Raw genomic sequence first — 26,787 nt, forward strand, 5'->3', positions numbered from 1 at the left:
CTCCATCAGGTCATCTTAATCTACCGATATATATATTTTCTTAAAAGGAAAAAAAAAAGTGTTTCGTCATTATGCAGCAGTTTAGAGCTTGATAAATCATTCCAAAAGACAAAAAAAAAAAAAAAAGACATGAATAATAAAATGCAAGTACTGGACATAAACTACACTGTAGCTAGGTAGGGATAACATTTTATTATGATTAGTTGATCAATAATTACAGGTGGGCAGTGATGTCATCAAACAGAACATAAAAATCGACATTATATTTCATGAGTTGTTATTCCATACTTACTTAGGATTTGAAAAATCAATCTCTCTAACAAATTCATCAGATGCGTTTGTAGTTTGTTTTGTGAGGATGTATAAATAATGCATTGAATAACATATCAGACTGTGTCAATTGGTTTCACCCCTCTACTGTCTAAATGCACAACTGTGTGCCTTGCCTTAGTCTTATCAAACTTTTATTTTGTCAGGGGGAACCAAATGCCGCAAATTGAATTTTAAGTCAAAATAACCAAAAAAAAAAAAAAAAAAAAAAAGGAAATGAAAGATTTTTTGGCTATTAAAAAAAACTACATTGATTAATCTTAATTGTTATACCTAATCAAATAGCCTTTGAATGCATTACTCTTTGGTCCAATCAACCCCAATAAAACCATAATTATTTTAACTCAACTTTCAGAATTTAAACTTTAAATTTAATTTTCTGTGTCAAGTTCTCATCCTACACTGCAGGGGTGGTTCACAAATGTAGTTAATACATTTGTCATGATGTGTCAAAGGGATTACAGTGAAATTTGTATAGCCTTAAAGCCATAACTCCCAACTCCTGGGTCAAGACGAGTGAGGCGGTCAATTGCTACAAACTTACCAATTACCGAGGCAACTCTTCATATTTGCACTTTAAGATTAGTTTTAAAAGTAAAAACTCATGTACTTTGGCTGGATTTCATATGATTTTTTTTACATTTTATCATCTTTAGTTTAGTCAAAGAGGCAAATCATGGCTGTAAAAACAACTGCAACAAAACAACAAAAGCAAAACATCTTCAAACGCTCTTTGGTATTATAAATGCGCTTTTAGATATAGTTGATACATTTGTTAATACTTACTTTTAACTTATCCTCTTGGTGTTTGTTCTTAAGTTCTTAAGGGTTTTATGGCAAGTGCAACACATTTAGGTTATATCAGCACCAGTAAAAAGGAATAAAATGGGATAATAAAAAGTTCTAGAATTACAATAAAAGCACCCAAGAGAAAATAAGACAAAGGGGAACTGGGAACACATAGGGATCAGATGCAGATTCCAAGAGCATACCACCAATGTACTTAGTTTGAGATCACCTATAAGTCTCATCCGGATACAAGCACAAAATCCAACAAAGAGGAATATGCTTACATTTTACATTCAAAATAATAAATATAATAATACATAACAGAGAGGTGATTTACAAGGAAAAAAATATCTTCTCCCAAAACAATAACTATGCATTCGACTGTTTCCCTCCCAGCCAGGACTCCAGCCAGGGCCAGGACAAAACCAAGTAATCTCATTCCAAGATAAAGACAGAAAGCATGTTGGAAGACAGATATAAGGGGATAGATGACACAGTATGTACCTCCCTGCCCACTATGGGAGGTCAGGAACCCACCCAGCTCTTGGTGTTTCAACTGCACATAAAGCCGAACATTTGTTAATAACATTATCGAAATGTTCATCAAAATAAATGGGATAGCAAAACATAGCAGTTTTCTGCCAAAATCAAACAAACAATTTCTTTTTTATTTGGCAAGAAAACTTTTATGTTAAATATTGATCTATTTAAATGGTCCAAAATTTGTCTTGAAAATTCTTGACAAGACGAAGGTAATTGTTGTTTGTTTTGATTTCAAGGGTTTTATGGTGCCTCCTAAACTTTTAGGTCATTTCAGCACCAATAAAAAGTAAAGTGGTGGAAAAGTCAAAATTTAAATCAAACAACGAAGAAAAAAGTAAAACAAAGGGAAGGAGTTCCATGGATATCAAAGTAGATTAAAGAGCAATATTTTCCTGTTGAAGGTTTGAAATCACAGGGTCCCCCACCAAAAGGGACACATTCAGAACAAAATCTGCATTTCTTAAAAACCCTATAATACACAATGTAGAGTTAATGTACATGAGACAAATGATTCAGGGGAATAAAATTATGAAGATTCCGCTGTCCCAGGGAGGACAATTGTTCTTCAGCCTGAAGGTCATTTTAATCAATCAGTATTTTAAGTAAAAGCTTTCTGACCAAAATGAAAAAAAGTGTCAAGGTAAATCAGTATTGTCTTCATCGCTCAAAGAAAACAAAACCGGACCTTGTCAAAATATCTGTATGATGTGGTCTTGAGTAAGTCGCCCCACTTTAGCTTAAAAGAAACTATTCTTATCAATCAAAACTTTTTACTTCATATTGATTAAACAGGTTTTACAAAACTTTTAAAACTTCATATTTCTTACTCTTCTCAGACAGCACTGAAATTGAATGAGAAATTTTATTGCAACAATTTTCAAATGAGCTATGAGGTAATCATGTACGAGTTCATTAACTGATATGAGTTAGTTTAACTTAAGATTATCTGAAACATCTAACCTCATTCAATGATTGTAATTTTGTGGATTACAAGAAATAAATTTTACACTATACTCTTATTCTTTATTGGCAATATTAGATATATAAATCTGTCTTTAATTCATTTTAGCAATCATCAAACATGATTATGTTTGTTTGTAGAAATAATTATTGTCATTAAAAAATAAAATGCCATCTGCAAAATTAATATACTAAAAACAATTTTTAAAATTATTTACTTTATCAACAAATTATTGAGTGAATGAAAAACGTCCATTGATTTAACCAGGATTAAAATCAAATGAAATTGACAAATGGCCACATGACTTTAACCCTTTACAAGTGGGTTTCTATTTTATCCTGACTTCCCATCATTATTATCAAACTATTTTCACAATGACAGCAGTTACAATGAGACTACCCGTTTGTTTGTAGGGGTCTTACAGCACTTCCGACACTTTTAGGCCATTTTAACGATAATAGGAAGATGATGAAGGAAAGGTTCTAGATCTGAAGTTATAGCACTAAAGAAAAAGTAAGACATAAGGGACATGTTCAAATAAGGAACAGAATATTCCATTTATCAATGTGCCTATTTTGACATTACCTAAATGTCCTATCCAATTACAAGCAAAGGATCCCACTATGAAGGATAAACTCAATTTACAAAGTATAGATTCAAAACTAAAAAGGTAAATATTACATAACAGGGAAATGATTTACAAGGAAAATAAATATCATTTCTCAAAAAAAGTAAAACACATTCAATTGCCTCCCTAAGGATCCCTGCCGGACCAGGAAAATGCTGAGCAAGGCTAATCCAGAACAAAGATGAGAATGAAGTGGAAAGGGAAAACAAATAAAGGGAGGTAGAAGACAAAGAAATAGTGACCTCTCCACCCATCTTGGGAGGTCAAAAGACCTCATCAAGTGGATAAAGCCTGAGTCATATCTATGTAACTGCTATCTTGGTAAACAAAAAAAAAAAAGATTAGCTATGTAGTTATAAATAAATAAATGATGAAAAAATTATGACTTGAATTTTGAATCAAAATGTTCTAGCCTTTAAAAGCTTACACACAAGCTTATAAGAAAATAAAACATTTACAAAATGTCAGATTACAGTAAGACATATTTAAGTAAATTCTGTTATAATAATCTGAGCTCAAGTGATGACAAAAAGGAAATACCCTGATGCTTAATATATTCGCCTGTAAAAAGTACATGAAAATGCTTACTAACCCCCAGTCCACTGACAAAACACCTTATCTTATTTAGGAAAGAAAAAAAAAAAAAAGCCCAAAAGAACATTTTTACTTATAATTATTAAGGGATTAAAATGACAACTTGTCAAGATGTCGTATACCAGATTCTTAAACGAAGCCTCAGGTTTAAAGGTTATTTGGAGTAAAAATTGTCTGGCTAAAAAATTTAAAAACGTGTTTTGTCAATAATGGCAGACATGTGATCCCTTTCCTAAAACATCTTAGGATCCAAAGTCTATTGAAAGCTTAGTTAAAACAGAGATTTATGTTTCTCTATGTGTTAACCCATAGAGGCCCGCTTCCCCTGGAGTCGCCCGCGACTGTTGAGGCCCGCATCGCCCGTCATCGCCCGCGGCCCCCGAGAAAAAACGGATCATGTTTACTTTGTTATTGCAACGAATCACTTTGTTTTATTCTAAACCGGAAACATCGTAAACGTAATGCGATCGTTCTATTTCCGTTTCCTTTTTACCGCACGTTTATATCGTTGATAGCAAGTGAGTAATCGAATTCAGAAAAATGGCATTCCCGTACTTCACGAGTTTGTTGCGTGGCGCTAGAAATGATGTTTTGGAGAATGGTGTAGAAGATGAAGAGGATTTTGGAAATGAAAGCGATATCGAACTAGAAAGAGAAGATGTAAACAATGGTGGGGATGGACAAGACGAGGCGTTAGCACCCGATCAAGGTGATTCTGACACTGAATCGGAGTCCGAGATTGACGAAAATGACGAGAATGGGGGTGCGGGGAACGAGTTTTTTTTTTTAATATTTTTTTTTCCCAATTTATTGAAATCAAAACATGTCATGTTATATATCATTCGAAAGCAAATTTATCTGGCTATAAAAAGGAATTAAAATTATAATTTTATGTCATTTGGTGCTCGTTTAATAATTTTTTAACTTTGTGTTGGTATTATTTTGTTAAGAGTTATGCCCCTTACACTGGGCCTCAGGGGAATCTTTTTTAGTAAACACCGGGCCTCTATGGGTTAAAATCTGTGAACAATTCAAACTGATTATTGGACACTCCATTGGACACAGGAAAACTGTGTCGAAAAATAGCACAATCAATATTATGAACAGCTATGAAAAATAAATAAATATAGATCAATTCATTAATTTCAAGAGTTATTATTATTATTTTTTTTAAATAAATAAATTGATAGTTTACCTATCTTATTGAAAGTTCCCCATGGAATCCATTAATGTTATCAAATTGTATTATTTAGGCTTAGCTCTCTCGTGTCCCATTCAATAGGCAATTGAAGAAGTCTTTTCCTATTTTCAGTCATATTGAACCCTTATTAGGGTTAAAAAAATTCTTTTTTTTTCAGTGTCACATTCACCCCAACGGAGTACTGGAATGAGGTAGAGGGTCATAAATAAGATAGACAGTCAACAGTCGCGATCAAAACATTTAGTTCAGAACAAGATCAATCAATAATGACGGATATATGGCAATTTTGTCTGATAAATTAATGTTTATTTATTTGCAGGTCTGGTAACCCAAATAGTCACGGGCTCCTTGTTGTAATGGAAATACTCTCAAACTGATGCAAAATATTGTCCATTAGAACAAAGTTAAATCAAGCCCATTATTGCATTCTGCTATCAGAACTTCAAGTACAACAGTATGTGGGCATCTCTTAAAAATGAATGTCTTCCAATGGACAAAATACATGCATGAATAGACAACATAATCTTAACCCATGAAAACAGGGTGAGATTATTTTTTTTTTTTTAATTGTGCAGACCAACACGAGAGATTTAATCCCTTAGTGCTTTGTTGACACGTATCAACTCATGTTTATATCAGGCCTTCGGGTTTGAACGATGGTTGGTTTCGGTCCACCTATTTGACCTGCAGGATCTTCACACAGATGGACCACGATGGCTGGGGCATTTAAGGATTTGGGATGGATCTCATGGCTTTCTCCTGTTGAAATGAATGAGAGAGTATTTGGCATCTTTGATCATGATACAGGATAGTCAAACAAATTTGAATTATGAGAGAAAGATATAGTTTTAAAATAATGCTTGGATGAGCTTTATCTTTAATTTTCAGTTGTGAATTTAGCTTCGAATAGCTTTAAATATTTATCTCACTTTTAAAAATAATATGTAAAAAACAAAACAACAAAAGCAAAAAATCTTGAACTTTGTGCATTGCAACATTTCTATTTGCATATCCTAAACTACATACCATACCTAAATGTGATCCACTGCACCAATTTGGTATCATGTCTGAACTGACTTGATGGAGAAAATGGAGTTTAAAGTCAAAATGGTAAGATTTAGGAAGTGAAAGTTTTATCAAGTTTAAGAAACAAAACCAACTTGCCTTAATGAATGCATTATTATTTTTTAATTTCATTTTTAAGTTGAGCTCAAAATTCAATTTCAAGTATTAAATATACCACTCCATAATATTGTTTTGAAATGATTGATCACAAATACTCAAAACTACCTTTGGAAAATCTGCTGCATTGACACCACACTCAAGCATTTATATAATGCAATCTCCACTAAACGTGCTCAAAATACTTTATAATGGGTCCCTGCCAAAGGTAACAGTTAACATGTAAGATGAGACATGGAGCCTGTTAGGCGATATTACATTTTTGTTGTTGACAAAGACAACATTGTTCATGGCCAGGTACTCATTTTACATTAAGAGAATGTAAGTAAAGGGCCTTTTATGGAGGATTCAACCCCTGGATCTATCGAACCGAAGGCGAATGTCATAAAACTAGACCACATAGCCGTACAACCAAACAAACTTACCAGGTGAGAGTCTGGCAAGAGCATTAATCAGATCATAATCAATAACAGGCTCAGATTCAGGTATTGGTTCCCATCCTACAGGAGGTGAAGCTGGTGGAGAGATCAGAAACACACGTTTTGGCTCAGGAGGTCGCAGAAATGAGTTTTCTTTGTCTGCTGCTTGATGAACCTATTGACATTAGAAAACAGATGAGGTTATCAAAATAAGAAAGAAAAATTACTTGGTCACATGTACAGAAAGAATGACATAGTAAAAATAACTGCTGACAGACAAAACAGAAAGGAGGATGAACTGAGGAAGACACAGAGTAACATAAGCATACTTAAGAAATGTCAATAAGTGGATTTAAAGTGGGCGGTGTGACATATGGATTAATTAACGAGGGCTAATGACAGTTGCTGATTCTACAACACAGGTGACATTTGATTGATAGAGGAAGTTTGATAAGTTGATTCACATTTTTGTTTGTTAAACCAATGTCAATACCTCCTTCCAAGTATGAAAATCACTCATGCAGTTGGAATCCAATCCCATACCCTAAGGATCAATCAATTTAAAGTCAGTGGAATGCCCCAAATTCAAACCTTAATACTTGTAATTTTATAAATCCAGTTCTCATTAGGTATCACTTTCAAATAAATTATAATCTAAAGATTTGCTCAAAGTCTTCAACAATTGTTTTGTAGTGGTGAATACATTTTTCACTCATCAATTCATTAAGGAGATGCTCTAGCATCAAAACGTCATTTTTGACAATTTTTGTTGATTTAAAGAGACCTTTGTAGCTCTGCATTTGATCAAATAAAATTGTGGTTCAACAATTGTTTTGTAGTGGTGAATACATTTTTCACTCATCAATTCACTAAGGAGATGCTCTAGCATCAAAACGTCATTTTTGACAATTTTTGTTGATTTAAAGAGACCTTTGTAGCTCTGCATTTGATCAAATAAAATTGTGGTTCAACAATTGTTTTGTAGTGGTGAATACATTTTTCACTCATCACTTCAGTAAGGTTTTTGACAAAAAGAGAATTATTTCATACACATGCGATTCATGAAGGGTATATGAAAATATAAACATTGATGAGAATTTATCATGAATTTGATGAAACTGGAATAAGGGACATGTAGGCACTTGACAAAAAAAAATAAATGATAGAAATAGATGGCAAATTGTACAAAGGCAGAAGTGAAAAGAAGCTTGACATATGAGCACGTACCTGAGAGAAGTAACATTTGATATTGTAATCTCCCACAGTTAGGCCATCATATTTCATTCTGGCAATGCCTGCCATGGTGGACGATGAGAACTGGAGTCTGGCTCGTCTAAAGTTTTTTAAGTATATAAATGACACATCCACATCCAACTCTTTAAAAACTCGTTCAAATTGGAGCTGAAAAACAAAGAATACTTACTTTTATTGAGAGGTGGGGATATACATGATTTAAATTCTATTTAACTTGCCTGTTAATTTCATTAAATAAGCAAAGATAATTTAATTTAATTTTCTTTGTTGCATAAATTTCATCTCAAAGATTTTCATCTGATTTGACAAGATTATTATTATCATCATCATTATTATTATTATTATTATCATCATCATCATTAATATTATTATTATCATCATCATGATTGTTATTATTATCATCATTATTCCATAAATCTTATATATATATATACACTCGGACACAGAAATCTCGAACAAGTCGGGACTGGGCCTATTTGTTCGAGATTTCCATGTTTTCAAATTTTCCGTGTTGAGTATTTTACAGAGGATATGAGCGAGGTAAATGTGGGTGGTCTTGATAAAAGTCATATTATAATGATAACTCTCCGTTATTTTGAACTCTGTCGAGAGTCGATAGTGAGACAATTCTATTTCCTTTTCTCTGCCATCTTTCACAAACTTATGAAGAGATTTTTCACCGGTGTTGCGTTTAGTGCATCTTGTCTTGTTCAAATAAAGAAATGGAATGACAATTCCCACTGTGTGTGCTTAATAAAAAGACAAAGCCAGCATATCGCATTGTGGATTACACACTCAGCATGCGACGTCATTACCCACGAATCCGTTACCTAAAATCACTACTATCACTATCACTCCTCACTTAACACCCTCTTACTCTTACCCATAGCAGACTAAAGAGAGAGGGAGGGCATTGGTCTCACCCCACCCCTAATTGTTTGTATCATTTTAATACGTAACAATTACTAAGGCAATCACTGCCAAGTCTCCCGTCCCTGCGATACTGGTCATTTATTTGCGATGGTACTGGCACTTCAGATTAAGTACCATTAAGTGAGGTAACGATGGAGTCATGGGTGGTGTGTTGGTGCTGGTCAAACGTGCTTCGCACTTCAATCTCAGTTCAGCATGCACACACACACACACACATATATGCCACACACACGCACGCGTAACACATTAACTGACACTTAGCACTACCGGGAGAGCGATGGCATCTTTCGTTTCCTTCAACACAAACAATTCGCAAAAAAAATATTCAACGGACTGCAAGGGAAAGTCCAGTTTGTTCGAGATTTCCGTGTTGGCCCCGGAAAGTGTGCAAGATTTCCGTGTTGCCAATACTAACAAAATAGAGGGATTAAAACAGGGAATTGTACCGAGTTTGAGATTTGCGTGTTCGAGATGTCCGTGCTCGAGTGTATATAAACAAATTGACTGCAGGGTATCACACAGACTGCAAAAATGACACAAGTTTGATTAAAAAAAGGAAATCTTAAATAAAAAACAATGACTGGTGATGTTGACGGCAAATGCGTTGCTTGTCCTTGATAAATTCCTATGATACAAGATAATCACACTATAATACTGATAGTCAATAATGGGTTGAGGAATGAATGACGGTGAATTTTCCCCCAGCCTGTTCTCTTAGTATCAAATTAAAACGTAGTATAAATTCCAAATTTACAGAACTGTTCAAATTCATCAATATAAATGACTTAAAAGTAAATAACAAGTTATCCGGTAAAAAAAATAATTAATTTATACTTGTGACTCGACATCTTCAAATATCATGGGGGGTATGTTGGCCACAATCAAAGCCGTGGGAAGATCCTCTTCCAGATTGGTCATTTCTGTCTGGTCATCAATCCCAAAGCCCAAGTCGTCCAGGTACTCCATCAGATCCATTGAAGTCTGATTGTCCTCTGACTCTGTCATTTTGATTTCTTGATTTGACCAACAACAAAAATATAATACCACATACAGAAGCTCTGCTGTTCCTTTTATTACCACATTTTATCCAAGGGCGATAGTGAGTGCTGGATAGGAAATAAAAAGTGAAATGTAGGCTATCAACTGATATCAACTTTTAAATTCTTGGCAGATAAAGAAGATAACTGAAATATTCAGCATCTTATTTAAAAAACATGGGTCTATAAATGAGCAATATAGAAATTAACCGAAACTCTTTGACAGATTGAAACAAGCTTCAAATTAAAAAAAGGAAACAAACCCTCCCCCCTCCCAAACAAATAAAACAAGGTGGTAACACAGAGGAATGTGATAATGGATATATAATACAATTGTTTTTAGTTGATGCTTTTGGTGCAGAAAGGATCTCAAACTCGCTAGTTTTTCAGGTGAGTGAATATGACTGAAAAATAACAACAACAGTCTCTGTTTTATCATTAAAAATATAAAACTACATATATCTACATCTCTGAGTGAGAGAATTACTATATGGGTAAAAGCATTCTATTTGAGCATTAATATAACGCATTATCCACTAAACACACTCAAAGCTCTTTACAAGGGGTCCCTAGCCAACAGCAACACTTAACATGAAGCATGAGACATGATGCCTTTAAGGCGATATTAAAATGTTTTCCGACAAAGACAAAGTTGTTAAAGGTCAGGTATTCATTTTACACCTGAGTATGGTGAGAAAATGTGAGTAGAGAGCCTTTTCAAAGGACTCAACAATGCACCACTCAGAGTGAGCCATGACCTTTCGATCTAAGGCGAGTGTCATACGACAAAACCACATAACCACGCTCTATAAATCTGAAGTCGGCTGAAAAAAAAAAAAATTCATAAAATCATAGTTGCTTCATCATTCCTGTCTTTCCTGCCATATAATCATGGAAACATTTCAAATCTGGACAATTTCTGATGGAGTACCAAAATTAAAATTGAAACGATCTCTTCATTTGTACCTCTTGATATCCTCTTATTTCCAGAAACTGTCAGAAAATGTGCACTAAAAAATATTAGTATTAGACGTATTTTATTACAAGTTCTAGTTCAAGTCCATAAGATGCTTAAGACACGCTGTACCCATCACTGCAAATCTTATACACATAAACACCACATTAATCCTGTCACTCAATCCTCCCGGTGTTTTTGTATACTTGAAGTGATTTTGGGTTTGTGATGTGATGTCTATTATGTATTGCGGGAGTTTGTTTCTTGTTTTTTGAATTGTTACTGTAGATTGGAATGTTTATGGCTGAGTGTTTGCTTTTGACTGTTTTGTGAAGTGATGTATGCTCGCGTTCTCTCTACAAGACTGGAGTGTTGGACATCTTAGTGTGTCTGGAGCTACTGTCACACACCCCAGTTCCGTCTTGTAGCAAATCTTGCAACTGATCTCTGAATGTTTTCAATGACATTATGTCTTTAATTTTGTAGGGATCCCATGCAGTACAAGCCTACTCCAAAATAGGTCTCACAAGTTGAATATATGCCTGTGTCTTTGTCTTTTCGACACATTGATGAAGATTTCTCTTGGTGAAATGTAATGTTTTGAAGGCCTTTGTCACAATATGGTGAATATGATGTTCCCACTGAAACGTGTTATTTAAGTGGACTCCAAGGTAAGTTATACTATTTACATGTTTAAGTGTTTGGCATAACATTTTGTGGTCAAATCTCAATGTGTTTTTCTTGGTGGAGATTGACATCACAGAGTATATTTCAGGATGGAAATTCATTTGCCACGTGTTTGACCACTGTCTAAATCTGACTGCAGGAGTTTTGCATCGTTATGATCTTCTATCGTTCTGAATAATAAATAGACTATTGTCTGCTTAAGACTTGTTTCATTAGATAGATTTTTGCCCAAGTCATGAAGAAGGCATATTAACCCTCTAGTGTTCAGAATATTTTTGAGGGAGTAGATAATGAGTTCCCTATATGGCCATGTCAATTATGTAGACATCCTTTGATAATATAAGCCAACCCTTTGATGTCTGCAGTCGCATTTTCGTTTTCTACGGTCACTCATGGCTAAATTCTGCCCAGAAACGATTTCATAGGTCCGTCTATCACCAAATTTCAAACTTTTGTTCTCATGAGTTCTTAAGTTTTTTGATCGAAGAACTATTGGCTATTGAGCATCTTGACCCTTCAACTATTGGTCGTTCTGACAGCTCATTTGTCAACAGCTGTCAACAATGCATTGAGTCATCGCTGAAACAGAGGAAGACGCTCATCGGATAGTTGCATCACAATCACCACGTTGGTGAATAAATTATCCAGGCACGGTTGATAGGTAAAAAAGCCAAATTATGTTCTAGTTGCCTTTAAAACAAACAAAGTATATCAGTGATCTCTCTCATTGAGCTATAAAGAATGATATTTTAAAAAGTTTTAATTGGCCGATAAATAAAAAAGTTGCTAAAAAAAGCTAAAATAAACAAAGACAATTTTTTAAATCAAATTTATTCGTAAAACAGTTGGTTTTCAACCGATTTTTCTGAAATAAGGACCACTGTTCTTCTTTTTTCAAGCTGATTTCAGCAATGTGGCTTTCAAATTCCTCAGAATTATATTTTTTATTTTTAGATTTTAGCTTTTAGGCCTACTCAAAAAGGTGTTATATTCATTGCATAACAATGGCGTAATACATGGACAGTGACTATGAGCCATTGTTTCGGCCAGCTAGTTAGATAGCCTGTGATTGGTCAAAGACTTTGAGACACTTGATTCACAATTCTACACAAATGACAGTGGCGGTAAATCAAAGAGCTGTAACATATTTACTTACCAACTATTTTTCTTGGTGCTAAAATTACAAAGTAATAATTTCGTATCAGAAAAAATAACTCTGAAGTTCCTATCTCTTTATTACTAAAATTGATACCACGAATGACAAAATCACCCCACAAATATGGGAGTTATAAATTATTCATAATATTTTTTAAAGTTTACAATAATTGTCATCAAAGTAATTTTTCATCACCAAAGACGTAATTTTCTCCAGATTTTTACCAAAGAAAGTGCAATGTCAATGACTTTCACCCACAAATAAAATAATATCCAAATCGCAATTTCTACAACATATTTTATTTTCTATCGGAAAATTTATAAAAATCAAAGCTGAAAACATCCTGCGACAGTGACAGGCCTGCCATTTCCTTCACAACAATTGGATTTTACTTAACAAGGCCAGTCTGGACTAAACCGCCCATGAATATTTGGCCGTTGTCGGTTTTTGTCGGGTCGAATCTTAAAGAGCTAAGTAAAAGGCTGGAGCTATTTGGACTTGGAGTCTGAATAGTCTCTCGTAGTCTCAAGTTCAATGCGCATGTGCAATCAACAGATAATTCAGACAGTCTGAATAGTCTCCCATGGCAGTATAGATTTTGTTTGTTTTGCTTTTAAAAATTTATTTCAATTATTGACAATTACATAAAACTGAAGGAAATGAAAATAATATTGATATAGATAGAATGAAGTTGATGTCACTCGTCTTTGTTATTGTTTTTAGCCAGCCAGTTTTATGAGAAGTTCTCACTAAACTGTATCAATCAGACTATAAACGTTCAAGGTTACACATAATTTTATGTATTGATAAGTTAGTTACGGCTGGTGAATTGTTGTGAGCTTTTTGGCTAAGCGCAAACCATCAATAGTAACTATCATGAGACAGTCTAAACCCACTTTATGTGACAAGAGAGACAAAATCCTAGATCAACTGGAAGGCTAGTTAGAAATTAACTCACTCAATCCTAGAGATTTTTGCAATGTTTCAAAATTGGAAAAAAAATGTATTAAAAATGAGAATGTATATTGGTAGTTTTATTCAACTTTCATTAACATGTAAAAACTAAAAACATTAGCTTCAATACTACGCCTTTAATTTGTCTCAGTAAAATGTAATAAATAGGCATGGGGTAAAAGTAACCCCGGGTATACTACGGATATAGTCGGTGTTAGGGTTGAGTGAGTTAAAAAGAAAAGAGTTAACGCTTCTAAAAGAACTCAGTCAAAGTAACTGTGATCTAAAAGAAAAGCATTTCTATCAATGAGACTCAATGTCCAAATAAAATCAGGATGAAAAAAAATAATATTGTCATTGTGTTAGACAGTTAACAAGAGGCTATTCAGACTTGAGTCCTATTGCCACTTCATGAGTAAAAATGCAAGACGATTTGTATCCCAGCAATATACTGATAGACCATAAATGAAGCGTTATTTCCCATGGGCTTATCATGTTTTAATGTGCATTGCGAAAGTTTTCACATTCTTAAAAATTATGAATGTTAAAAAGAGCAAAGTTTTTAAAAGGTGCATCATAATCACAGGCCGTTATTGGCAACAATCACAGCGTTATATTGCACGGCATCATCATTATTATTCGTTATTATTATTTTTACCAGAAAGTGAAAGTTTTTGTTTGTGTTTGGAATGAGGAGCTGACGGGGAGAAAGAGTCAAAGTGAGGGGGAGGGGAGAAGGCAACAGAAGAGTCAGAGGGAGAGGAGAGAGTGAAAGAGAAGAGAGGAAGTGTGTGATGTAATGTGTATATATGTGTGAGAGAGAGAGAGAGAGAGAGAGAGTGAGAGAGAGAGAGAGAGAGTGGAGAGAGAGTGAGAGAGAGAGAGAAGGGGGGGTGGAGAGAGGAGAGGGGGGGAGGAGAGAGAGAGAGAGAGAGAGAGAGAAAGGGGGGTGAAGAGAGAGTGAGAGGGAGAGAGAGAGAGAGAGAGAGAGAGAGAGAGAGAGAGAGAGAGAGAGAGAGAGAGAGAGAGAGAGAGACTATAGATAGCCTGGACCTGGACAGTGAGTGTGTGCAAAGTTCAGTTTAAAATTAAAATAACACGCAAGACTCAAGAAATGGAATTGATAGCTTAAACTCAAATCTATTGAGTGAATACAAGTCAGTCTCAGTCAGTCACAGTCACACACACACACAACTATACACTGTTTGTGTAAGCATAGCTTACTTACGGTTATTCCTTCGTTGAAATAACTATATTTAAGTTTATGAGGCTATTATTTTAGAGAAGGCACGGAGATTGAACCAATATTATGAAAAACAAAAGAACAATATAAATTCGAGCAGAATATTCATACCAAATGTCAACAGGTCTTATAACAATCTCACTCGTTGCACTGCTAACATCACCTTTCTCTTTGTTGTTTATCACTAAACCCCGTATTTCCGCTTCAATGATACAACCACTGTAACCATTACCATCAGATTGGAAATTTTGTCGATCGTCAATTCTTGTTCTCTAAAGATAAAAAAGGATGAGGTGGCAATAAACAATTATTGTCTTCCAACTCTCAGTATGAGGAAGTATCATTGTATTATCGTAATCCAACTAGTGTTAGATCAAGGGTAGACATGACTGGATATATTATAGTAATTTTCTCTTACCTATTTCGAGATAACTATTAACTTCAGAACAGACTACAAAACGGAACTCCTGAGTTGAAGAATTTCTCTCGCATCATCACTCGGCGACTGACAAAGCGGCTTTTAGTTTTTATTGCAGTGGTAAAAAACTAGAGTTGGCACACTATAAATAAAAGTCACCTTAGTGAAACTGTGTCCAAGTGACAGGCAGATTGCTATCATTATTGCAAACTCGGCATGGCGTCGGTGGTTTTAAAAGTATTAGGTCTAACACTTGGCCTGTTTTTCATTTTTGTTGGAACCATCAAGCTGACACCCTCGGTCAACGCAGACATCTACAAAGAGATGGTGAGTCGTCGATCGATTACAGATAATAGTAATAGACGTCTACTTTGATTTTTATTTTGCATCATCAGAGATTGCTGACCTATCGTAAATATGTTTTGATTACACTATGCATATAATAAGAGTGCGGGTGGTTGGATGGGAGCATCACCCTGAATCATATACCTATGATGTTCGCATGGGTGTACGATCCGATAGTGATGTCGTTTCTTCTTCTCTTTACTAGCCTATCCTGCTTCTTTGGTTTGTGATTGTATTTTTGACAGGGGATATTTTTTTTCCCTGTAAATCTTCTGCCTGTTTGTTCTTGGTTATTTATAATTTAGCTTATATCTTTAGGTTATGATTTTGATTTACATTTGTACTATTTTTGTTAGATTGCTTGTTTTTTTGTTTCAGCGGTCTCTCATATAACCTCAATTGTGTTGGAAGAGACCTAAAGCAACAAACAAACAAAAAAATATAATAAGAGTGTTATTGAGGAAGTAACACTTGTCTTTTTATAAAATGTGTAATTCATTCTCATTCAACTTCAACATTGACATTGTCACCAGAATTCCAGAATCAGATGGTTACTCACACTCACATAATGGAATTACAGTAAAATTACTTTAAACCGAAAGAAGCTAAACCGAAAAATACCTTAAACCGCAAAGAATTTAATAAATTGTACTAGTTTCTTCATTATCTTTGTACTAATTCTTACGATGAACCGAAATACTTCTAAGAAGGACTTTCTTTAAACCGAAACAACTTGAGAGCACCTTCCCCTTTTCTCTCTCTATTTTTCTTCAAAAATTCGGGAAGGTGGCCCCACATAATAATGCCCGGCGATATTAAAACAAAGAGCGTAAGTATAAGATGAGGGTGAGGGGTGGGGGGTAGGCAAACACTTCAATCACTGCACTTGGGTTTGGCCAGCACCACGATCGCAGACTGGAAAAGGAAGACAACGGGTGACTGGCAGGCGAAAAATGAGGAAAGAGGGGGAGTTGGGGTGTAGAATCACGCAAGCGAGATGTTCTCGCTCGTGTGTTGATGCTTTGGAACTGACTGGATTTTCAACACGACAATAAGGAGGGGGGTGGTAGACAACTTACCATTGACATGCCATTTCATTTCCACTTTGATTGAACGTGTGTGTGAGAGGGGGGGGGGGTGGTTCTATTTAATAAGGCCTTTGAACCTAATGGCTTTTCAACAAAAGAGAGATGTGTAGTAGACAACTTAGCATTGACACGCCTTTTCATTTCCATTTCACTTCACCTGCGCATCATTCATTATCAATTATCGCACAAGAACTTTCGATCTTATTTTAGCTTTACATTTTACTAAAAGAAAGCACTGTGCTTACACGTTGGAGTTTAAAATCAAAATACTATGTGAAGTCGATGGAAAAAAAGTTGATCAAGACGGAGATATGTAAAAAACAAGGCATCCCGAACTCAACTCTTTCAACAATTTTGAATTGAAAACGAAAAACCCCAAAAATATTTTTAAAACACCAAAAAATAAAAATTTAAAAAAAAAATCAAAAAATAATAAAAATTTTTAAAAAATAAAAAATTTTAATGGTTACGAAGACGGCATTTATTCAACAACTACATTTAAGGAGAAACCCATGATACGATTAAATGAGCAAATTTCTTAAATAGTTACTACACTTGAAAAACATCGCAAAATGGGAACTTGCTTTAAACCAAAATGTCTTTAAACCGAAATGGTTTAGATGGTCCCCAAAATTTTGGTTTAAAGTAATTCTACTGTAATTAATTGTTACTTATTTTGTCAACCGTTTTGTTGTGTTTTCTATGATGTTGAACAAGCTTTGTTCTTTTGGTAATAAAAGATTTCTATTTCCAGTCTCATAATCCTATTAGTATTAGGCCTAGGCCTAAATATAATTCATCATCATAGTCATATTCATATCATCCCTTAACTCGTATGGATACCTGGATACCTCTGTATAGAGCTTTTAGACTTGGTGTAGTCTCCTTCGCTCCTCCTCATCTATTAATGATTGGACCAATTTTTATAATTGAACTTGTTTCCTAGGATGTTGCTTATCTCCAACTCTGCTTTGATCAAATTTTTTGCTGATACTGTGGTTTCTTGAAGTTTATTCCAGTTATTTACAATTCTAGATGAAAAAAAAAGTATGCCCTCCAGTTTTCAGTGCTTTCATTACAAAGAAACACATTAATTGATTCAGTGGTGATGGCCTTGGTGACCTTTCTGCCTAAATGCCCGCAAATTTGGTAAAACTAAAACAGAATAATTTCTCTTTAAAATCTATATCTACATGCCTACTTTTTAAAATGGAAATCACCTGAATGAAAATGCCCGCTGTGCTGTATAAAAATCTGGCCAAAATAAAATAAAAAAATAAATAGATGAGAGAAACTTAGACTTAGACTGAGCCATTTACGGTCAAAAGAATTGATTCATCCTTTATATGTGAGAGCCATATTTGACATCTTACTAATTACAACGCCCCAAATTACTGTCACCTAATTTTACATTCACATGCTCCACCCTCACTCTCCCCTGTAGTCTCATCTTGTGTCCCTCAAATTGATATCACTCCATGTAGTGTCCAACAACCAGTTTTTTACAATTGACTCCTTCCAATTGCCCGCTGAATTAGGACAATTTTAATTGTCAGTCATCAGCAAAGTAATTCAGGTAGGCTCCTCCTATTCAAATCACATATACCTACGATTCCATTGACAGGATATATGTGAATGAGAAGGGACCTAGCTTTAGACAGAGACATATTTTTCAGTGATCCAACAAAATAAAGTAGAGTTGCCTGGCAGACAATTTGTTTGAAATGGAAATTTGGTTAAACATGGTCTGGTTGTGGAAGAAATGAACCAATGTGGAGTGCAAAAGCCATTGTGAATCAAAATTGAAATACTTGATTTAAATGTGAATATATGATATATTTGTCATGGTCTTGATCAAATTCGTCTAAATGCCTGTTCCGCCTAAATGTCCGGGTTTTTTTTGGGGGGGGGGGGGGGGGCATCCCAACCGCAGGGCACTTAGATGATCATCACTTATTAAAATTAACATTACAGCCACTCATTTACTTTTCACCTGTTGTTTTGATATCCCGTTTTCAAAATGATCATAATCATGTTTTTGTTCTGACCTCCTATAGTTGGCAGGGTGCCCTTTCTGTGTCTTCAATCCCTCTATAGCTGTTTTCAAATTTACCTTCTGTCTTTGTCTTGGAATGAGATTACTTTGTTTTGTCCTGGCTGGAGTCAAATGTACAGTCATTGTTTTGGGAGATGATTTTTTTCCTTGTAAATCATCTCTCTGTTATGTATTATTATATTTGTTTTTGTTTTTTGAATTTATAATGTAACCATATGCAAAAAATCACGGCATCTCATTCTCATTTTGTAACTTTGGACGAATTTACGATATTCCGTACTTGGAACAGAGTCTAGTACCTCTACTACAATACTCGCCACATTATCGTCACTACTACTACTACTACTACTGCTACTACTACTACTACTACTACTACTACATCCACCAACACATCATCATCTCTACTAACATCACTACAACCACCACCACCACATTATCATCATCAGTAATAACCACTGACAACATATCATCACTACCACTATTACTATTACATCCACATGACATCATTGTTACTTCTACCACCACAATACCCACCAAATCATTATCACTAGTACCACTACTACAACCACTACCACCACACATTTATCATTGCAACCGCCACCACTACCACAACTACAACTACCAGTACTTTATCGTCATCATATTAAATCAATTTGTTATTTGTATATTAATACATTAATTTTATTAGTATTATCATTATTCATGAATGATAATATTATCAATTGTTATCATCACTAGTATCCTTTTCATCATCATCCTCATCATCATGACTACTATCAGTACTACAACTGCCACCACATCATCATAGTTGCAATCACTACTGCCACCATCAACAAACCATCAACCCTAACCACCACCACAATACAATCATCATTTTTTATTTTCTTTTTTTTTTTCTTTGTTTTTCTCTTTTCTCTCTTTAAAAAAAAATATCTTTTTAATTTAATTTTTAATTAATTATTTTTTCTGTTATACTATATATTACATTGGTGATATCAGTGAAAACAGTGTTTTTGTTGTGAATCATGAGTGTCACATACTATTTGCACCCCTTGTCCGTCCTTAAAGTTTGGGTGCTTTACATCCTCAGTTTTTGTGGATCCACTTTTCCCTCTGAAACCATGATTTTAAGTTCCCACCTATGGATAATTGATTATTTGAATACCTAAATTACTTTTAAGATATTTTAAGAATAACATTTATGTTGTCTAAACTCTAAAGATAAATTAATTGCATCCAGAACTATGATAACATTAATATACCACTGTTAATTATAGAATTAATCATGAGGAGATCAGTGATGCCTAGATGTTATTATAATTCAATGCGTCAATACACACATTTGGTGGGGGGGGGGGGGGATGAAAGCTTTGCCAGCTGCTGTACTTTTGAACCAGTTTAAAAGATAAAAGAGATTGAATTGCCTTTTTCAATCCCTAAATTGTGACATACTTTATAGTTACTGGCACAGGTTTATTGTATAATCTTAACAAACTATTTCAATTTGTCATGCCATCGCAGAGAAAGACATACATCCGCAACTCTAAGGTGTTTCCCCTTGTCAAGCAGACTGGTTGGAAGCCCAACCCCCACACTTATAGGAAGACCATTGGCTCAACTGAAGTTGTTTGTGGAGCTTTTCTAGCTTTCCTTCCAGGTAAATATCATAAGTGTTGGAAATTGGATTCTTTTACTAACTAATAAGGAATCAAAAGCAGTGGAGGCAAGACTGATGAGTCTTAGGAGTTGGTTGTTTAGACAATAGGGTTACAAGCCTATCCTGCTTCTTTGGTTTGTGATTGTATTTTTGACAGGGGATATTTTTTTTCTGTAAATCTTCTGCCTGTTTGTTCTTGGTTATTTATAATTAAGCTTATGATATCTTTAGGTTATGATTTTGATTTACATTTGTACTATTTTTGTTAGATTGCTTGTTTTTTTGTTTCAGCGGTCTCTTATATAACCTCAATTGTGTTGGAAGAGACCTGAAGCAACAAACAAACAAAAAAAAAATTACATCCCTTTACTTTTGGATATTATATAGTCAGTGTCCATCACAATGTAAAATACATGATACTACTGATTAGCCTGATTCTCTGGTGCATTGTAATCCAAGGATTCTTCACATATTGCAAAGCTCCTTGCAAAGGATTGGAATCTAGTAAGGTCTAGCTTAGCAAGGTTAGACCTCACTCTCCCCTTGGCCAAATTTAACCATAGACCAAGTCATGATCTGAGGTCAATTTACCAAAGCTCATTATTTTTTAATTCCTTTTTCTGTGAACATAAGTTTCTATGGAAAATTGATCAATTTGAAAAATAGCAGTAGATTTATTTAGAATGGAACCACATATTATATGTTATAGTCATAGTGCATATTAACATCGTGATTTATGTAACATTGGTCCAAAATCCTTCATCGAAAGGGGAATATACATTTTCTCTCCTTGAAATTCATCATTTTTGTAAATGGAAGTTCAGCTTTCATGATTTACTCATGGTCTATGGGGATTGTTATGCTTTAGAGAATTCACATTAAAAAAAACAACAAAACATTCTTTGTTGGAAGGTATAATTCGTGTTGTATTTGATTTTTTTTTTCTCTTGTCTAAACAGGGGTGCTGAAAGAAGTGGCCAACTTATGTCTACTGCTCATCACTTTGAATGATATTTATGCTCACTATGCATTGGATGAAGGTCTTGAAAAGATGAGTCCTGCCATAGTATTCTCATTACTTTTAACGTGTCGACTCATCATATATCTACAGAGTCTGGCAGCTGAGCCAAAATCTGTGTTTGAAAAAAGTCAGCTGGATTCCCCTGTCACATCCCATACAAACGTCAGAGGAGAAAATAAAAAAGAGCAATGATTTTATAAAAATAGTATTGTTATATTAAATTACATTTTATATCATTTGGTTGTTGATCAAAAACGTTTCATTTTCAGGATTACAAAAAAAATTCTTTAATAATTTTAATTGAGTACGGTATTAGAAGTTTTCAATCCATAAGTGCAATTTTTTAAGTTGGGAGATTATTTTCTTTGTTGAGTGAGGTTTATTTTTTCATATATAGTAATATTTTGAATGATTGAACTATGGTGCAAACCATGGTAGATTCATCAAAGGAATTTTTCACAGCTTAGTCCCATACATTGGTTGTGGAAACTTCATTTGTTATTTGAATCCAACTTACCTCATCATGTATATATATCTTTCTCTCTCTCTCTCTATTTCTTTCTTTCTTTCTTTTCATCATACCGTCACAATTATGATAATCTTCTTGATTTGTTTGACGTCTCTTTTTATCTGCGTAAATTGAAACTAAAGCACCTTTGTCTCTTTTGTCTTGAAAGTGTCTCAGTAACTAATAGATTTATGATTTGTCATTGCACTTATCAAAAGGTGCTTAATTTTTTGTTTCTCAAATGGAGAAAAACTGGTTTCAATCCAGATTGTGAGGCTCTGACCCCTCTATCCATTCAGCACTGATTGGATTACTGGATCTGTTACATGAAGAGGACAGTACTTTGTGATAGACTTATATCCTATTGAAAAGTAGCAAGCAATTGCTAATCTGTTGAACTGAGAATGGGCACTTGTGTTTTAATGAGATTCAGGTGGATACAGAGACCGTAACTGAATTAGAATCAAATAGGGCTTGTGCATATCCATCAATACATTATATTATTGATGTCTTTTCTGATTGTAAAAGCAACAGTCAATGTTGATTCAAGGAGATTTGGAGGGTTATGATTTCATGATTATATTTTCAATGCTTTACTGCTGTGGCAAAGTTGGATGGGGCTGGGGCTATTTGATTTAATATTATTTAATCAATAGAATGTGCCATGGTTTATGTTGTTCAGACTTATAATTTAATTTGTTCAACGAAAGCTTTATTACTACTTTTATTTATAACAATTTGGTTGTCATGAAATTAGCTTTGAAATTCTATTTGCTTTCTACAACTATTTTATTTTTAATGGCACATTCTGGTTTTGTTAATGTTTTGATTAATTTTAATATTGTGTGGAATTTGGGGGAAGGAAAGAGGCGTTTTTCGTTTGAATGCAAGAGATTGTTGAGAGAATGCTTTTTTAGATGTTTTAGTCTGTGACTTTATGGTTAACATTGCCTACTAAGCTCGTATTGTTTATCCAAGGTAATGTATAGATATACTATAGAATACCAGCTTTTTGGAGAGATCCTATAAAAGCAGTATTATCGTGGTGGAAATGATGGCCTATTAGCAACACTTGCTGTGCTATCAAAAAAATGTGGGTTTAAATTCATTTGGAGATTCTTGAATGTTTTTTAGGTATTGCTCTGTCACAAACTTTATAAGGAGGGCATATTCTTTCACATGGTTTAGCTTGTGTTGAAAAGTGTTTTATATTACACTGAAAAAATACGTGCTGCAAATCCAGTTATGAAGGAGAAAAACCCAAATTGTGTGCATAGGATAATTAGGTTGTCTTTTATGATAAATGTTCAAATCTATTGTTTTACTTTTACCTTTTATCAAGTCACATGGATGTACATTTAGTAAACATCTCACTGTTCTTTTTCTTTTCTTTTTTTTTTCTGTCTTAAGTTGCTTAATTAATATAAATCCACATTCTAATTGATTTCATCAAATATTTTTTTAATACATTATATTTTGTATACATTTGCTAAATTGAATGTTCATAATTCGTTTCATTTCTAAACAGACAGGATAACATTGCAACTTAGATAAAGATACATTATGCTGTAAATGCCGCTCATATTTTGTTGAGTGTTAGTTACCAGCAGTAATGTTTAATTTTTTAAAATGGAGATTTTCCCATTTGTTAAATCAAAATTGCACTGTACTAATTTAACTAATTGTCCGTGTTTTGTAATCTATTTCATTGTTCATTTTTTATATTTGATACCATCTGTCACATGTTATTTATGTTTTCTCAGTTCTATGTTCACCTTCGTCATCATTACCGATTGTTGGAATAGTTGTCGAAAGTAGTGAAACAGAGGTGCAAATCTTAATTTATCTGGTTTGATGTAAAAAATAGAGCATGTGCTTAGAAATGAAGGCTATTTTCTCGTTTTTATTTCTTGCGACAATGGAAAATATGAAATCTAAAATTAAAAAATAGTTTAGAAGGAGAGGAAATAGTTGCATCTCCCTCTGAAATAGATTATTTTATTTTGGGTAAGACTGAATTTTTTTATAATTGTTTTTTTTTTTTTTGTAATAAATGAAAATGCTCAAGTAGGTCATTTTGGTGCGAATCCATATCATTGTTTGAATTTGGAATGTAAAGAGAAAATGTCAGTTCAGTGAATAAGTCTGATGCTAGGCTAATTTGTCATATAAAATACATTTTTCTTTGATCGAATTCACATTTTAAAAAGATCTGTATAATTAAATAATCATGAACGATCTGTTATTCTGTATATTTCATCAGTGGCCACCTCTAATTATGCAAGCGACAGCTTAAGTTTGCACTAATTTTATTGAGCACTAAATTAAGAATAATTTCAGTTATGGTGCTTCCACTTCCATGGCTGGAGTAGTTGGTGTCATCCACATTTGATGTTGATCATGTATGTATACCAGACACCATGAAGCACGTGCACTAGCTGAAAGTAAATGTGAAATTTTATCATGGTTAGAGTCTGACACAGACGAAATGCATCAGATGTGCTTGTCGCTGTACTTTTGTGAAATCCTTATGAGTGATGATACAAGTATATATGTTGATGTCAATGCTGTTAATATTGGATTGTGTGTAGTGGTAGTAGCTGTAAGTGGAAGGTGTAAGGATGCTTGTTTGTAAGATGAACATCAGTGGTGGAAATATTATGATAATAAATATTTGACTGTTCTTATTTTTTGTTTATTGTATTTTTATCTCAATATTTAAATAATACATAATCACAACATTGGTTGGCACCGCTGGTACTGGTAGGGTCTCTTTTTCCCCTCTATTTGTCAGTGCTGATGGTTTTCCTTGGAAATCCGCGATTTTGGAGTCACAGTAAAAATTTACTCCTTTTTGAAAAGGACCTTTACAAATTGAGATACATCTTGGTCAATTGTTACTCCTTTGCGTAAACGTTTTCTGGCAATTTGTCTTTCTAAAACGTTGTATTGTCATTTTACAACAGAAATAGCTTAACCAGTCATTTTTAAACTCTAATCTGGCTTCATATCTTTTCACCAAATGACTCGAACTCCAGTGATGATGGCTTGACCTTTTAATAATGTAATCCTATGTCCTATGACGGTGGTAGACTAACGTCCCATCTAAAGGGTAACCAGCAATTACGATTTTCCAATAGAAACCAGGATAAACTCTTGAGTTTTTGCTGGTCCTTTGGCCATTTTCTTCTAAAGGCTGGGACTTGTGATGGCATCAGATTGATGATATGAAGAAATCCATAATTGCCAACTGTCATTCATTGTATCACACAATCTCTTTTCTGTTTGCGCAAAGATGTCAATCAATGGTTCTCCATAATTTGTGTGCTGCTCCACAAAGCGCCTCAGTGTTTCAATGGCTGTTTTTGCTTCAACATTAGAAATATTAAATGGAATTGACTCAGTGTCATCATTGTATCCGTATTCATTAGACTGGAGTGACGGTTCTTTTTACACGTCAGTGACAATTGCGTCGATCGATATGTCCTTGGTGCCATTGACATTTTCATCCTCGTTAATTTCATCTTGATTAAAATTTTCAAACCCGTCTTAGGTTTGTATGTCATTAAATACAGGAACTGTTAAATTTTATGTCATTATAATTAGATCTTTCATTTCTAATACACACATTGTAAATAAAAACAGGGCTTTGACACGACGTTATAAGTATAAGTGAGTTGCACTGTATTTACACCTAAATCAAGTGTAGTGCCGATTGTTAATGAAGTCTTAGTCCTACCGAATGATAAAACACTGCTGTCAGGGTTTTAAGTAATGGACAAAAAATAACCATAATAGCTTCAAAAAATAGTAAAATGCCAAACACGGAATGTTTCGGGCTCAAAACCCTTCTTCAGCCAACAACAAAAAACAATTAAAACATAAATACATTAAGTAAAAGCCCAAATGGACGGCACTTGTTTGAGTATAATGTTGTAAAGGACTATTATTTAAGTGTTGTGTTAAACTCATAGAGTGCACTGTCATCTATCTGGCTTATTAAGTAATCTCCCGAATTTTTTCTTTATCATTCTTTGTTATTCCGTTTTTTCCTCGAGTTATTTCCCCAGGCAATGTAGAATGATTTTTTAAATTAAAGGGTCGTTTAAGCAGGAGGTCATCTAAAGCATTCTCAAGCCATGCGGAGGCCCTCAGACCTGTACGAACCCTGGTGATTTCGAGCGTTGAGGTTTTACTGCGACATTGACAGTTACGGATGTGTTTATCGTGTGTACATTGTATTTACACTGCATGAGTGTGTATGTAGACAGTATGATGCACACGCAGACACACACAGCCACTCACACACTCCATCGCCATTTGGTATAAACGACACCTCTCTGCTTACTCTGGGTGGGGATCCTGACCTCCCATAGTGGGCAGGGAGGTACATGCTCTGTCTTCTATCCCCCCATACCCGTTTCCCAATTGTTTCCTGTCATTGTCTTGGAATGAGATTACAGTAGTTTTGTCCTGATCCTTGGCTTGGAGGGAAACAGTCGAATGTATAGTTATAATTTTGGTAGATGATATTTTTTTCCTTGTAAATCATCTCTCTGTTATGCATTGTATTATGTTTAGTTTACATATTATATTATATGATTGGTAAACATTTGAGTGTATTCCTCTTAGTTGGTACCTGTGCTTGTGTCTGGATGAGACTTTTAGGTGATCTCAAACTAAGTACATTGGTGGTATGCTCTTGGAATCTACATCTGATCCCTATTTGTTCCCAGTTCCCCTATGTCTTACTTTTTCTTGGGTGCTTTAATTGTAATTCTATAACTCTTTACTATCCCATTTTCTTCCTTTTTACTGGCGCTGATAT

At 34.4% G+C, this 26,787-nt stretch overlaps 2 protein-coding genes across 3 annotated transcripts; one reads left to right on the plus strand and one right to left on the minus strand.

Moving 5' to 3' along the window:
- On the minus strand, positions 1–15,059 carry LOC144968368 (calcipressin-3-like). 2 transcript variants are annotated; one of them, XM_078906647.1, is made up of 5 exons: positions 14,978–15,059; positions 9,669–9,940; positions 7,875–8,048; positions 6,654–6,822; positions 1–5,805 (listed from the first exon to the last, which is right to left on the minus strand). In XM_078906647.1, exons 2-5 carry the CDS (start codon positions 9,837–9,839, stop codon positions 5,666–5,668), a joined length of 654 nt encoding a protein of 217 aa, XP_078762773.1. In that variant the 5' UTR covers positions 9,840–9,940; positions 14,978–15,059; the 3' UTR covers positions 1–5,665. The 2 variants fall into 2 exon arrangements, with proteins under 2 accessions (XP_078762773.1, XP_078762774.1); XM_078906648.1 differs by having other exon boundaries at positions 4,517–5,805; positions 14,852–15,036.
- On the plus strand, positions 15,036–24,643 carry LOC144968369 (putative acetylcholine receptor chaperone). The gene is made up of 3 exons (XM_078906649.1): positions 15,036–15,611; positions 20,295–20,430; positions 21,390–24,643. The coding sequence occupies exons 1-3, from the start codon at positions 15,501–15,503 to the stop codon at positions 21,641–21,643; spliced, it is 501 nt and encodes a 166-aa protein (XP_078762775.1). The 5' UTR covers positions 15,036–15,500; the 3' UTR covers positions 21,644–24,643.
- Positions 24,644–26,787: the final 2,144 nt, after the last annotated feature.

The sequence above is a fragment of the Berghia stephanieae genome, chromosome 3 (genome assembly GCF_034508935.2).
Source record: "Berghia stephanieae isolate SIO BIC M18660-M18661 chromosome 3, UCSD_Bste_1.3, whole genome shotgun sequence".
Lineage (NCBI taxonomy): Eukaryota > Metazoa > Mollusca > Gastropoda > Nudibranchia > Aeolidiidae > Berghia > Berghia stephanieae.

What these genes read in the sequence shown, in the direction of transcription:
- LOC144968368 (XM_078906647.1), bottom strand. Translation starts at nt 9,839, where the DNA reads ATGACAGAGTCAGAGGACAATCAGACTTCAATGGATCTGATGGAGTAC. An exon ending in TTGAAGATGTCGAGTCACAA is followed by an intron (nt 8,049 to 9,668) that starts GTATAAATTAAT and finishes TTTGTTTTTCAG; the next exon opens with CTCCAATTTGAACGAGTTTT. An exon ending in TCTTGCCAGACTCTCACCTG is followed by an intron (nt 5,806 to 6,653) that starts GTAAGTTTGTTT and finishes TCATTTCAACAG; the next exon opens with GAGAAAGCCATGAGATCCAT.
- LOC144968369 (XM_078906649.1), top strand. Translation starts at nt 15,501, where the DNA reads ATGGCGTCGGTGGTTTTAAAAGTATTAGGTCTAACACTTGGCCTGTTT. An exon ending in CAGACATCTACAAAGAGATG is followed by an intron (nt 15,612 to 20,294) that starts GTGAGTCGTCGA and finishes ATGCCATCGCAG; the next exon opens with AGAAAGACATACATCCGCAA. An exon ending in TTTTCTAGCTTTCCTTCCAG is followed by an intron (nt 20,431 to 21,389) that starts GTAAATATCATA and finishes TTGTCTAAACAG; the next exon opens with GGGTGCTGAAAGAAGTGGCC.